The sequence below is a fragment of the Pseudoliparis swirei genome, chromosome 19 (genome assembly GCF_029220125.1).
Source record: "Pseudoliparis swirei isolate HS2019 ecotype Mariana Trench chromosome 19, NWPU_hadal_v1, whole genome shotgun sequence".
Lineage (NCBI taxonomy): Eukaryota > Metazoa > Chordata > Actinopteri > Perciformes > Liparidae > Pseudoliparis > Pseudoliparis swirei.
The window spans coordinates 13,862,274-13,875,573 of NC_079406.1; the positions used below are offsets into that span (position 1 = coordinate 13,862,274).

The window sequence follows — 13,300 nt, forward strand, 5'->3', positions numbered from 1 at the left end:
AAATAACCCATAATCTGACCGTGTCCGGCTGCTGTGACATTTCTGTTTACCGACACATTCTACGTGAGGCTTTGCTCCATCCCTCATTGTGATCCAGTGTTAGGTCTGTTCACCTTGAGCACAATACATCTGAGTAACAGTGATGTCATGATTACAGTGCTTATATGGTAAATGGACTCCTTTAGTCACACTTTGACACTACATTCTCCCATTCATACACTGAAGGGTGGGGCTACCATAAAAACTGTCTCACCATTCATACATTAAGTTGATTTAAAGTTAAGTGTCTTACCCAAGGATACATCAACCTGGACTAGTGGAGAATGAACTGCCGATCCGCCGATTGATGGATGACCCGCTCCATCACTGACCCAGTCGCCCATAAAGTAGAAAAAGCAGTTCCACAATGTACGGGTGCCTCCATTGCATAAGCAAAACATAATCTGTCATATCTCTTTGGGGAATGATGCTCATTCTTGGAGAAAACATGACAGTCGACACACGTTTTCCCCTAAACACCTACATAAGACGTATTCACTGTCAACATGTTTAATTGGTTGATTTTGAAACATTTAACTTGGTTGCAATTATCCATTTGACATTTTCATAGGGATTTGGAGACTGGCACTCAGGAAAACTGGAAGATACAAGCAGCATTATTTAATGTAAGGGAGGGTGTCCCACTTTCAAAACATAATTACCATCTTACTTACAAAAAGGAAACCCTGGAAGATCCTGAAAAGATGCTCAGGAAACGTCACGCGGTGGACAACCAAAATAAAGGCCACGTGAGCGATTTACATGGCAGCTTGAGCTTTTTGTTCCACTGAACATTCCCCTCGGAACGCCCCCGTCTTCTCTCAGCACGATTACTAGTGGGTCTCTCTCTGTGTCCGGGCACTATGCCTCTCCTCTTCGGGCTGTCGTAGCCAGCAGGAGCTGCTGCGTGGTGACAGTACCTACTCACGCTTGAAATCTGAGCCCATTATGCCAACAGATGTTACAGACGGACAGGAGAGCAAGCATGAGAGAAGGAAAGCTCGTAGAAGGAGAAATACAAGTAAAAAACAAGTGATATTAAAGTTCAGAAAAAGAAAACAGACATTGAGAAGCACTTAAATGTCATTATCGTAACGTCGAAGACAGTGTCGGGAAATAAAGGTTTAGCTTTAACTGGTGATTTCGAAAAAACGTTTGTTGTTGTTCTTTTTTCTTTCTTAATATCCACGGTTAATAAATATATACGAGCTAACTGAATAACGCTAGTGTTGAACAGTTGTACCCAAGATGTCAGGTGGTAGGCAGCTATGTTGCGAGCTGTATTCTTACATTTGGCACAGATCAGCTCACTTACATGGACAGAAACAATCGTCCTAAAGTCAACAATTAACATGTATGTTCTCTTTTACAATAAATGTGGTTTACTGACATCAATGGGCAAAATACAGAAACATAAAGAAAACTCAAGATAACACATGCCAGGAGAATTTCATGAAACAAACCATGACAAATAGTGCGAGACAAGAGCATCTCCAAGTGGCAAAGATGAATCGTGTGAAAGGAAAAACTGTTCAAAATAGCCAGCATGGGTCTGCTGGACAGCATCTCCAAGATCGGCACTGATATTCATTTCAACTATTTCTAAAGTGTTAGCCTCCTGCTCTCAGAAACAAATTGGTGGTGAAGCATAAATAAAAACTAAATGTATTAAACTCATTTAATTTAAATAGTCAACAGAACAAAAGTGTTTCAGTTAAGTTGCAGAATACAGCCTCACAGAGGAAATGCTCTTGGTCAAACAAAGAGACAGGTGACGTTCACCAAACATCCACAGCACCGACGAGGAAACAGTTGATTCAGTCAAGTAAGCGTGGCTTGAAACGGTGGGGAAAAAGCACTCGAGTTCAGTTTGCTCAAACACATTTTTGAACAGAGAGCAAACAAGGGCAATGAATTGGACCCTGGCACAAGTTCTGTATAGGCTAAAGCGTGCATCTTGTTTAATATTTTGAACAGTGGATACTCATGGCATGTGGCAGGTGGGTCATCTCACACTGACTGTTGGCCCCCATCAGAAGTGCAATTTCACTGCTGTATTTAGGTCATGAAGAACGACAGCAAGTACATCAGCTTTACTTTACAATGCATCTTGTCTTCAACAAACTGGCTCCATCTCATTATACGGGTGTTTCCCTTTAAAAGCGTTCTTTCTCTCTCTTGTGTTATCTCTCGTTCCCATCTTACATGACATTCAGCAGCAGTTCATAGGTGGCATTAATGATTCCCCAGGAGAGGAGTGAGCGGTGGTAGTTCAGGTGGGCCCCTCTGAAGAGCATGGCCACGCTGCCACCTCGTTCCCTCCACACTGTGAGCAGCACCTCCCTGCAAGGCAGGAAGGCTCCACCAACCTGAGACTGAGCCCGGGACTTCACCACATTTAATGGATAGAACATGATGCCAAGGGCGGCCCCCAGCAACCCCCCACACACAAAATCATTCACCATGTGACCTGCCCGACTACTGGCGCCTGGGAGGTGCTCCTTAATGGGCCCGCGTAGCGCGAAGAAGAGCACATTGCTAGGGCCATTACGGAGGATTATGGGCACCAGGCCGCGGTAGCACTCTCTGACGCCATACTCAGTCAGAAGTGTCCGGAAGGTGTGGACTGTGTTGTTGAAGCGCCCGTGATGCCGATGGTCTTGTAGGAGAGTCTGCACGCGCTCAAATGGCGTCAGGACGGCCTCTGCTGTTCCTGCCAACGCTGCAGCGAAGCTTCGAGTGACCAGCTCCGGCACCCCGCTGCCATCAGCACAGTCTAGCAGGACCCTCGAGAAGTCCTCGTACAGGCCAAACATGATGGCGACCGTCGTGCTCTTCTGGAGCAGCGGGGGCAGCAGGCCCCGGTAGAGAGTCCTCAGCCCATCCCTCTGGAGCTGCCGCACCGCCTCAGTGGCCAACACGCCGTGCAGCTGCTGGCGGAACAGCACCTTCTGCAGGGGGAAAGTCACCATGATGTTGGCGAAAGCTGCAACGGAGCCGCAGACGTAGTGCTTCCTTCGAGTGCCCAGCATGTCACTCAGAGCGCCAGCAGGCAGCAGGGAGCGGCCTCCTGTAGTCAGGGCGGCCGGAGGCTGAGGTGTTCGGGCGGACTCGGAGTCCATGGTGCCAACAGCCATGGGAAGCTCAGTGCTCCACAGCCGGTTACTCCTGCATCACATCCGCAACACCCTCTTTTGTAAAGGATATACCCTGTGAAAGAAAGAGGACATAACCCTGATTATCTTTTTACAATTATGTGTGTGGCTTGTGTATGGAAGGACCTCCAGACACAATGAAAATAGGGCCATTGTACGCAGAAGTCAACATTTAAGAAAAGGACAAATGGGATTTGAATGGGAACGAGTTAAGACAACGTGACAAGGGTTAGTTAAACCAACATGAATAGAGATATACTCAAATTGTTTTAATTTAACACATATTTGACAAATCCCTAACATTCAATTTGCTATAATGTATATATATATATACAAACACACAAATTAAAATAAATAAGAACATAACACAATTTCTTGCATATCTGCCAACATGTGTGCTGATTCAAATATTTGTGAAATAAATTATCTTTAATATGAGATATATATCAGAATATTAAGTGGCCCATTTATGCTACATGTTGCCTTAAACAGCTTAAACTGTTATTAATGTGTACAACCAGACAGCCCCAACTGGCCACAGATAAGGGTTTAATCCACAACTTGACGGATTAAAAAAACGTCATCTTAGTCGTGGGGCAGGAGAGAACACTAGGTCTGTTCATTTGATGCAATTACAAAGCACTATAGTGAACTTTAACATGATATAATCTAGTTTGTAATCTTTGTGAATGATAAGTTAGTGGCACAACCCACAATAAACAATAGTATTAACAAATCTACTCAAATGAAAGCAATATCCTCTAAATACCTGTAACTCCGCAAATTGTCTAGGAGTTTTCTAAATGTAGACCAAGGAGGGGAAAGTTGTTTACAGGTCATTAGAGGTCACAGCAAGTCAACCAAAATATCACTCTAGAAATACTGACACAGTTTCAGAGAAACCACACTGCCACATGGCTACTGCCCTCTGAGTGCCTCTTATGTAATTTAGAAGTTTTCCAGGTTTAAAGTACAGTACATGTGTTCGAGCATTTTAGTTTTGAAGTCTCAGTTTAGTTCTACTTTGTAATACTTTACACAATTACCTCCATGCCATTTCACAGGAAACTACTGAACTAGACTGCATTTACCTAATTCATGCAACACATACACAGCAGTTTATTAGATACATAATTCGAGAGTGAATTACTATTAATTGGGTAAACTTGAATGCTGGTTCTGTACTGCACATTAAAAAGCAACCACATAATGATAACGATACTTTAACTATATCAACACACTACATCAGCACGATGACGTAATCACTCGATATGTTTCCACTAAATCTTCCGCGAGCCACGCCCTCGGCGTACCCCTTCCTGTTCGCTGGCTTGTCACGTCATGCCTGTTGTCCTAGCATGCTCGCTGTCAGTGGGCTGACACGGACACAAAGGCCCAACTCCATTTAACGGCCGAATTATCAAAAGAACACAAAGCAATACTACTGTAGGGTAGCTGGCGGAAAAACAACAAATAATCGACGAGCGAGCACATGAGCCACACATGGCTGTTTCATCAACTTAGCCAGCTCAACATAGCTCGTGACTGGGCCTCGTCGGTTGTGTTAGAAATACACGCTCAGATGTTTAAGGCAAAGAGAAAACCCGAGAGCAGGGTGAGCTATAACGGATGCGTGTTACAGCGAAACAAATGTAAGAGCTAGCATGCCAAGTGTCGAGCACGATCCTTATAAAAACACAAGCGTTGTTTAATGTTTGGTTGGAGACTTCGTTGACAGCGACGGGATGTCAACAGGCAAACTAGCGGCTCATTATTCAGTCTTTACCTGCCGTTCACGCCAGACGCTGTCCTGTCCCTGAACAGGTGGAGGACTGGAGTTTTTTGCAAGGTAATTGGGCCACAGTTGTAGGTCGTATCTGCAGCCCGAGCTGGAGCAGGTGACTGAACGCATTCTAGCGCATGCGCACTGCTGAAGATCTGCGAGCATATGGATGGTCTTCTAAGAGCTCAGTTCCCCTTTGCTCTATTAACGTCAGTTAATTGTGTTTTACAATATTGGATCGTGTTTGCTGCTAAATTACGCACAAAATATTTTGATAAACTGCTTAAACGAAGGTTTTCTTCACGTTGTTTTGTCGTAAAGCAGGGTGTCGCGACATGTTTACGACAATGATGTGACGTCATTATCGTAACGTCGAAGACAGTGTCGGTAAATAAAGGTTTAGCTTTCACTGGTAATTTCGAAAAAACGTTTTTTGTTGTTCTTTTTTCTTTCTTAATATCCACGGTTAATAAATATATACGAGCTAACTGAATAACGCTACTGTTGAACAGTTGTACCAAAGATGTCAGGTGGTAGGCAGCTATGTTGCGAGCTGTATTCTTACATTTGGCACAGATCAGCTTTCTTTAGCTCAACGCTAATGTTGGCTAACGTTAACTGTTAGAGCGTGCACTTCGCATTTATCTTCTTGTGAGACAACGAGCTATATGACGTAAACTGTTTTCTGAGCTGCGCGTGAGTTCAGCTTGTCGCCTTCTCCAACGAAAGCTCGTTTGCATGTGAAATGTCAGCGCAGAAAGATTGCGAGTTTTTGGTTAAGCGAGCTCGTGAGCTGGTCTCCGATGATCCGTGTGCAGCCAAAGCCTGGCTCATAACTGCCAGAACCCTCTACCCTGCAGATTTCAACATACAGGTAACATTAAGCATGTGTCTCAGCTGCTGATCGTCAAACCCCCGGATGCATTTCTACTGATGTATCAGTCAAGCACCATCACTGTTTGAAGTGTGCGTCGAGTTAATTGTTGTACTTTGGTTGACATACCTTCACAGTATGAAATGTACATCATTGAACGCAATGCAGAGAGGACAGCTTCTGCAGGGAGACTGCTGTACGACATGTGAGTTACAGTGTACGCTATGCAGTACAAGGGTTAATGTCGGGGGCCCTTGACTGACTGACCTAACAGATGCTCATCATTTGTCCATTCTTTAGGTTTATTAACTTTCCAGATCAGCCCATTGTTTGGCGAGAGATCAGTGTCATCACAGCTGCACTTCGCAGTGATTCTCAGGACAAACATGCACAGTTTCTACGAGGTGAGAATAGTTAGACTCACTATCAGGAGTGTGGCGATCAAGTGTCGGGTACAGTGTTGGTTTTAAAATCTTATGTGTGTCGTTTAATATATATATATGTGTGTGTGTTTATCTCCCTCAGGGCTTTTTGAGACGCTGCCCGGCCGTGTGCAATGCGAGATGCTACTGAAAGCCACAGAACAATGTTTCAACACTTTGGAGAAGGCAGAGATGCTGCTCCTTCTTCTTAAGCGCTTTCCTGAGTCTGTGGTTCAACATGGAGTATGTAATAATAACATAGCCCTGATGTGGTGACATTTGAACCTAGATTAAATGGTCACTGCTAACTTTCTGCTCTATGTTTAGGTCAATCTAGGAGAAAAATTGTTAGAGGCGGAGGTATCAGAGAATGTGGAGAATCCTGTCAACTGCTTCAGAAAACTTTTTGGTGAGTGAAACACTTGCATTAAAAATTGCACAAAAAAAGCAGACTTTTGATTTTTCCTTGTCATTTCAGTGTGTGATGTCCTTCCTTTGGTCATAAACAACATGGACATGCGCTTGCCGGCCAGCCTGATGCAGAAGTACATGCTGAAAGCAGCTGAATTCTACATCGGCTATGTTACCCGTGGACCCTCACCTGATGTACAGATACAGGGTAAAGCAGCACTGTGTTGATGGTGCTCTTTGTGCTAACTCAGTGTGTAATCCTCAAGGTTTCTTGTCCGATAGTAGGGATATCTCCATATTGTTTCTGTTCACTGTGTGTCTGACATTTGTTGCTGCTCCTCTTGTTCTTTGTTTCAGGCTCTCAAGAAGGTGGGTCTCTGAAGTCCCCGACTGTGTCCCGTGGCTCTCAGCGTTATGTGATTGACGGTCTGTCTGAAAAATCGTCAGTGGTGGCAGAACCTTGGGAGAGGCTATTGGATATCCTCGCTGTGGTTGGAGCACGCTGCGAATGGCAGGGAGACAAGGGACAGAGGTAGTCTATCTGACTCGTGTCACTCAGATTCAAAGTTGGTATTTTGGAGGCGGAGTTGTTGTGCATTTTACTGATCAGTGTTTTGGAATATAAATGGATTAATATATTTTTTTGTCTGACCATATAAAAAATCAGAGGCCCAACAAGAGTCAGAATGGATCAGAATGAAGTGTAGTTGTAAATAATGTTTAATATAATTTAAAGAAAATGAATTGAGCAATTTGGTGTAAAAAATATATGTTCAGATGATGGCTCCATCATTTAAGAGGTCGGTAAAAGTGAGAGTCATCGGAAAGAGATTGTCTTCATCACATGCAATACTTACAGATGTAATATACATGTATATAGGAGTAGCATTTGGCTTTTTAAATGTGAGTGTAAATGTTCTAAAAGGGGGTGTTTCTTTTTTTGCGTGCCTTATGCTCTAGTGGTTATGTGGACATGCTGCAGAGAGTCAAGGAGCTGTGTCGCTACCTGCCCGGTCTGGAAGGAGACACATGGTCCCGCTGCTGCAGTCAAGTGGTCATCTGTGCTGCACTCGTCCTCTTCCACAGCGCCTTCCTCTATGTCTCAGCTGTGCAGCCTGCACTGTTCCAAGGTTGGCTTCCGTCGTTGCTTGTTCGTTTAACTCTAGTTCTTCTGGATTTGCCTCTGTGCTGTCTTTTCAATGAAAGGTAAAAAGATCAAAAGATGGGTTTATGTTTGGCAGGTTTGAATGCGTTGAGCTCGGGGCCGTGGATCCTTGTAGAGGATTTGAGCTTGGTGTATAATGATGTGGAAGTGGAAAGAGGAGCATTGAAACATGCACATAAGAAACGCAAACTGGCAGATGGGAGAGAGAAGACAATGGTGAGGACAGATCAGAAATAATTCAAGTGTTTCTAGTCATGAAAAACTGTGCAAGGTTGTGTATTATGTGTTCTGAAGAAGTTAACTGTAGTATGTTTCCCGTCTATGTGCTTCTTTTTTTGTTACCCTGTGTGTGCGTGTCATTGTAGAGCTCAGATGATGAGGAAGGGTTGGGAAAAGGTCGCGGTCGACACATTTTGGTGAACAAGACTGAGATGCCCAGCTGGTCAGAGACTCTGGAGAGCTTTCGCACAGCAAGGGAAAGCTGGGACCTTCTTCACTCCCATGATGGCCTGGAAACCGGTACGCCCCTCTTCTGTTCATATGTATGTTTGTTTTCAGTCACTCCAACACAATATCATAAATAGAGAACCACAACAGCTGCAGTTGTATTATTATGCCTTATAAAAGTTTCCCCATTCAATTCATTTTGAAGAGAAAAGGTGTAATAATTTGTTTCTTGAACATTTTAACAGAGTTTAAGAAGATCTGTGCCTCTTGGAAGACGGACAGCTGGCTGTGGTTCAGAATATTCCTCACCGATACAATCATATACCAGGCAAGCAACAATTATGAGGATTTTTTATTTGTTTATGACAAGGTTCCTGTTGCGGTTTTTAATTTTCATTAATATTTTTTATAAAGTATTTAATCAATTTGTACTTGAATAATGTAACTATTGATTTGTGAGGACATAACATAGCATATACAAGATCTAGAAAATACTTATTTATTAATGTATACAATATTTAAAGAATGGGCCAAATAGAGGTTATGGAAGTGGATTGAACCAACACAATGGTATTGATTAAATATATAGTTTTACTAATTGGCATATGTTTAGAAATATTAAAATAAATCTCTTACCATGAGCCTCATTAGTTGTGTGTGTGTGCATGTCTCCAGGGACAGTACCGTAAGGCCCTCTCCAGCCTGCACCAGATGGCTGCGGTGCAGCAGCCTCAGCCTGGACAGCAGAGCCCCTCAGGGCAGGCCAGTCTGGAGCACCACAGGGCCCTCATACAGCAGGCGTCCTGCCACTACGCACTGGGAGAGTACAGGGTACGCACGCACACACACACACACACACACACACAAACACACGTACACATTGCATCGTTTGGTCCATTTCTTCCATATTGTGAATACATTCCTGGCCCAAATATATTGTGATGTACGATTTGTATTGAGCAGTAATTGTTGTATTATTCCTATTCAAATGCATTTTAAGTCTGTTATGTAATGCTACTAATCTGTTGTTCTAATTTTGTTCATACTGATGTCTAAATGGTGTTATTATACAAAATATAATGCATGTTCCAAGAATAAGTACATAACTCCATCTAGCCTGGAGGTGGCATCATAGTTATTACATTTTTAGAAGCACCCAACGGCAGCAGATGTTTAGACGGACATATATACTTATCAATTTAACCATTCTGACTAACTGATATGTGTTTATTTTGCCCCAATGGTTCTATGTTTATTACATGCAAGGCTTTATTATGTAGCATTATTTGACATGCATACCTAAATTATCTATAATATATTCTATAGATATAAAAAACGTGTGTATGGTCACCATACTTTCAGGACAGGTTTTAGCCCAGTAAAAAGGTATCCACAGCACACTGATAACATGTGATTACAGCAGGATTTAGAGTACAAGTGACACAATACAGGACTGTCTCAGAAAATTAGAATATTGTGATAAAGTTCTTTATTTTCTGTAATGCAATTAAAAAAACAAAAATGTCATGCATTCTGGATTCATTACAAATCAACTGAAATATTGCAAGCCTTTTATTCTTTTAATATTGCTGACTATGGCTTACAGCTTAAGAAAACTCTAAAATCCTATCTCATAAAATTTGAATATTTCCTCAGACCAAGTAAAAAAAAAGATTTATAACAGCAAAACAAAATCAAACATTTGAAAATGTGTTTCCAGGTGTTTCGAGTTAATTAGACGATTCAAGTGATTTGTTTAATACCCTACTAGTATACTTTTTCATGATATTCTAATATTTAGAGATAGGATATTTGAGTTTTCTTAAGCTGTAAGCCATAATCAGCAATATTAAAAGAATAAAAGGCTTGCAATATTTCAGTTGATTTGTAATGAATCCAGAATGCATGACATTTTTGTTTTTTTAATTGCATTACAGAAAATAAAGAACTTTATCACAATATTCTAATTTTCTGAGACAGTCCTGTACATGTAGACAATATAATTTATTGAATCTTTGTTCAACATTTTGTGTCATAGCCTTGCCCTGTTCAGACATGTGATGCTTGTGTTGTACCGTGTTCTCATAAGATGGCCTGTGAGAAGCTGCTTGATGTCGTCGGGGGTCTGATGACCCCGAGCCAGGAGCCAACTAAGAATCCAGAGGATCAAGGTAGAGTCAAGACCAAAATGAGGAAAGGTAACCACTTCCTGATTCCCACGGAGAGCTTTTAACTTTTTATGTAAAGTTGATATCTAATATACATCTTTTGCAAAACATAATAATTTCATATCTTTGTCAAACATGTTTGCATTGTGTGTCTGCACGTTTACAGATTGTTATGACCATTAACTCAATATTAAAAACAAGGTAACCACAGGTTACATTTGATGAAATGTACATATATTAACGATAAAAAACTACTTTTGTCCCTCGATACAAAAATTATATAAATTGAGAAATATACAACTGTTGTGTCAGAACGTTATGCAGTGACTTATTTTTGTCATATCTAGGTAATGACCTGCGCTTGCTTCCATGCACCAGCAAAGCTGTGTTACCTTTCTGTCTCCAGCTGATGTTTGCCTGCTTCAAGGTACTTAAACTAGTTCAGCCTGTGGAAATGCAGGAGTTGTCACTATTTGTGTCAATCCATTTTTCAAGACTATTAAGTTATTAAACTTGGCATAACCCACTTTCTCTTCCTCTTATTTTGTTCATCAGCTCCGTACCTTCACGGACAGCCGTGACGACCTGTCTCTCGGTCACGTGGTGGTGCTCCTGCAGCACGACTGGCCGCAGGGTGAGATGCTGTTTTTAAAGGCATTGGAAAAGATCTGTCAGCAGGGCAGTTTCCAGTATGAGAATTTCTTCAACTATGTCACCAGTATCCTTTTTTGTAACTCTCACACGCCTGACAGCAAGGGTTCGACAAATAATGTCTAGAGACAAATTCCTCTGTGGTTACCTTGTCTGTGTTTATCTGGGACGGTAGTTTCCATAAGCTCATGGCTTCTATCAGACATTGACATGTTGGAGGAGTTTGCCTACCTGCGTACTACGGAAGGCGGCAGGATTCAACTGGAGCTCCTGCCCAATCAGGGAATACTGATCAAGTAAGCACGACCCCTTCAGAAAGGTTCTAGTTGCATGGAGACTCTGGCACACCCGATAAGTTGCTGTTCTACAGAGAACAGTGATATTGATTGACGATCTAAGTAGACATGGCCTGTGCGTAAAAATGTACTTTGTAATGAAAATGCTGTTAACGGAGCGATATTAGAAAGAAGGGGTTTATCTTTAAATATAAACTACTCTCATGATTGCTGTAGAAGTTGAGACACTTAAATGCACCCTCACTGACTGAGAGTTGTTGAATGTTGCTGTCCCTCAGGAACCCTAGTCCCGCCCTGGGGGTGGAGTTAAATACCCTTCTGCTACAAGGGGTGCAGACGATGGACAGGTACCCCAGGCCCCCTCCTCCCACAGTCACATCCCCCCCCCCCCCCCACACACACACACCAGTCACCCTCCCTTCATTCCCAACTTCAAGGCTTGTCATCCCTCCAGTTTTGATTTGGGCCTGTCATTTTACATCCAGAATTAGTTTGATTTGTTGTTGGCATTTGTTTATTTGAGCCATTGCTCATCTTTTTGTGATCATCACTGTTGTTGTTGTTGTTGTTCTTCTTCTTCTTTGAGGATGATGTTGGTCTTGTCGTGCAGTCAATTTAGATGATTGCCTTTTCATAACACTTGAGCTCATTTCATTTGTAAACATGTTTTATGTGTTTTTTTTATTTACGATGATGAAACTTTTGTTGTGCGATCTTGAATGGTTGATTTATTTGTGGAAGAAGTAACATTGATTTTGTCTTTACTGCAAATGATGTCATAATAATACATCTCTGACGATATGTATGTTTGTGTTGATTTCATTTTTATCATTTCATTATATTTTCAGACACCACACCGTGACTCGTGGGATCACCAAGGGAGTGAAGGAAGATTTCCGTCTGGCCATGGAGAGGCAGGTGTCTCGTTGTGGAGAGAACCTCTACAGTGTGCTTCACCGTTTCTGCATCAACGAGAAAATCATCATCATCCAGTCCCTTCCTTGACACCTCGCCTGTGACCTTTGAACCTTTTCATAGTGGATATTCCAGCCACTGTTTTAATGCAGCGGCACTGACTTCATGTTTTCCATGCAGGACACATTTCTTACTCTCTCGTCTTCATCATCCATTTATGAACTCTTAAGAAAATATGAAATCTCCTTGCCTTAAAAGTGAATCTCTCTTTTCAGAGACTTGGTGAGAATAATTGTTTTCGGATTACACAGTGATCATGCTATTAACACAGTATGTGTGTAGTTTTCTTGTCAACATGTGCACAACCGCATTTTAAGTGGTTTAATCCTCTTGTGACATTTGTGGGAGTCAGTTATGACAAAATAATTTAGTGCATTTTTGATATTCTTGGGTGAAGATTGTTGTTTTTGTTACAAACTTGAAGTGTTAGTACATATTAATGTTTCCATTAAATGTCCTTTCAATGGTTTGAAGAATTGCTAAATGATTTCGATCTTACACGCTGACAAGAACTCAGTTTATCTTTAGGTCATTGTACAAGATTGAAAAATAGAAATGTGTATGGGTTTTAGAAAGAATACTGGAAAATGTTCTCTTTTTTGCTCCAGCGGACCAACGTTTTTACTCCTGTGTTCCCTATTTCACTTCAGACCAATTCACACATCCTCCTCACACTTCCTTTTCCTTTGTCAGTCAGTCTGCCGTCCAAACCCACTCTAGTTCTGTCGCTGGTGCATCTGGTAGGTCTGCCTGTAGCGCAGCCCTGAGATTAGCCCAAATCAGCCTGTGCTTGGCCGTCCTGAGGCCACTCAAGGCGTTGGTGGCTGGCAAAGTACAGCTCATAATGACGCCACTCGCTCTCGACGAAGTGAGCAGAAAGCACAAACGCGGAGCGTCGGCTCTTCTCCACACAG

At 42.1% G+C, this 13,300-nt stretch overlaps 2 protein-coding genes across 4 annotated transcripts; one reads left to right on the forward strand and one right to left on the reverse strand.

The window, feature by feature from the left end:
* Positions 1-645: 645 nt before the first annotated feature.
* slc25a51b (solute carrier family 25 member 51b) lies at positions 646-5,068 on the reverse strand. Its single transcript, XM_056439282.1, has 2 exons — positions 4,981-5,068; positions 646-3,249 (listed from the first exon to the last, which is right to left on the reverse strand). The coding sequence occupies exon 2, from the start codon at positions 3,174-3,176 to the stop codon at positions 2,241-2,243; it is 936 nt and encodes a 311-aa protein (XP_056295257.1). The 5' UTR covers positions 3,177-3,249; positions 4,981-5,068; the 3' UTR covers positions 646-2,240.
* A 650-nt stretch (positions 5,069-5,718) lies between these two features.
* ints10 (integrator complex subunit 10) lies at positions 5,719-12,855 on the forward strand. Of its 3 annotated transcripts, none has more exons than XM_056439277.1 (18): positions 5,719-5,851; positions 5,989-6,056; positions 6,152-6,255; positions 6,377-6,516; positions 6,601-6,682; positions 6,752-6,892; positions 7,042-7,216; positions 7,645-7,814; positions 7,926-8,065; positions 8,215-8,368; positions 8,542-8,624; positions 8,972-9,127; positions 10,386-10,494; positions 10,812-10,891; positions 11,020-11,182; positions 11,318-11,411; positions 11,690-11,758; positions 12,260-12,855. In XM_056439277.1, exons 1-18 carry the CDS (start codon positions 5,723-5,725, stop codon positions 12,414-12,416), a joined length of 2,214 nt encoding a protein of 737 aa, XP_056295252.1. In that variant the 5' UTR covers positions 5,719-5,722; the 3' UTR covers positions 12,417-12,855. The 3 variants fall into 3 exon arrangements, with proteins under 3 accessions (XP_056295252.1, XP_056295255.1, XP_056295256.1); XM_056439280.1 differs by having other exon boundaries at positions 10,386-10,467; XM_056439281.1 differs by lacking the exon at positions 11,690-11,758.
* Positions 12,856-13,300: the final 445 nt, after the last annotated feature.

What these genes read in the sequence shown, in the direction of transcription:
- slc25a51b (XM_056439282.1), bottom strand. Translation starts at nt 3,176, where the DNA reads ATGGCTGTTGGCACCATGGACTCCGAGTCCGCCCGAACACCTCAGCCT.
- ints10 (XM_056439277.1), top strand. Translation starts at nt 5,723, where the DNA reads ATGTCAGCGCAGAAAGATTGCGAGTTTTTGGTTAAGCGAGCTCGTGAG. An exon ending in CCATGATGGCCTGGAAACCG is followed by an intron (nt 8,369 to 8,541) that starts GTACGCCCCTCT and finishes ACATTTTAACAG; the next exon opens with AGTTTAAGAAGATCTGTGCC. An exon ending in GGGGTGCAGACGATGGACAG is followed by an intron (nt 11,759 to 12,259) that starts GTACCCCAGGCC and finishes TTATATTTTCAG; the next exon opens with ACACCACACCGTGACTCGTG.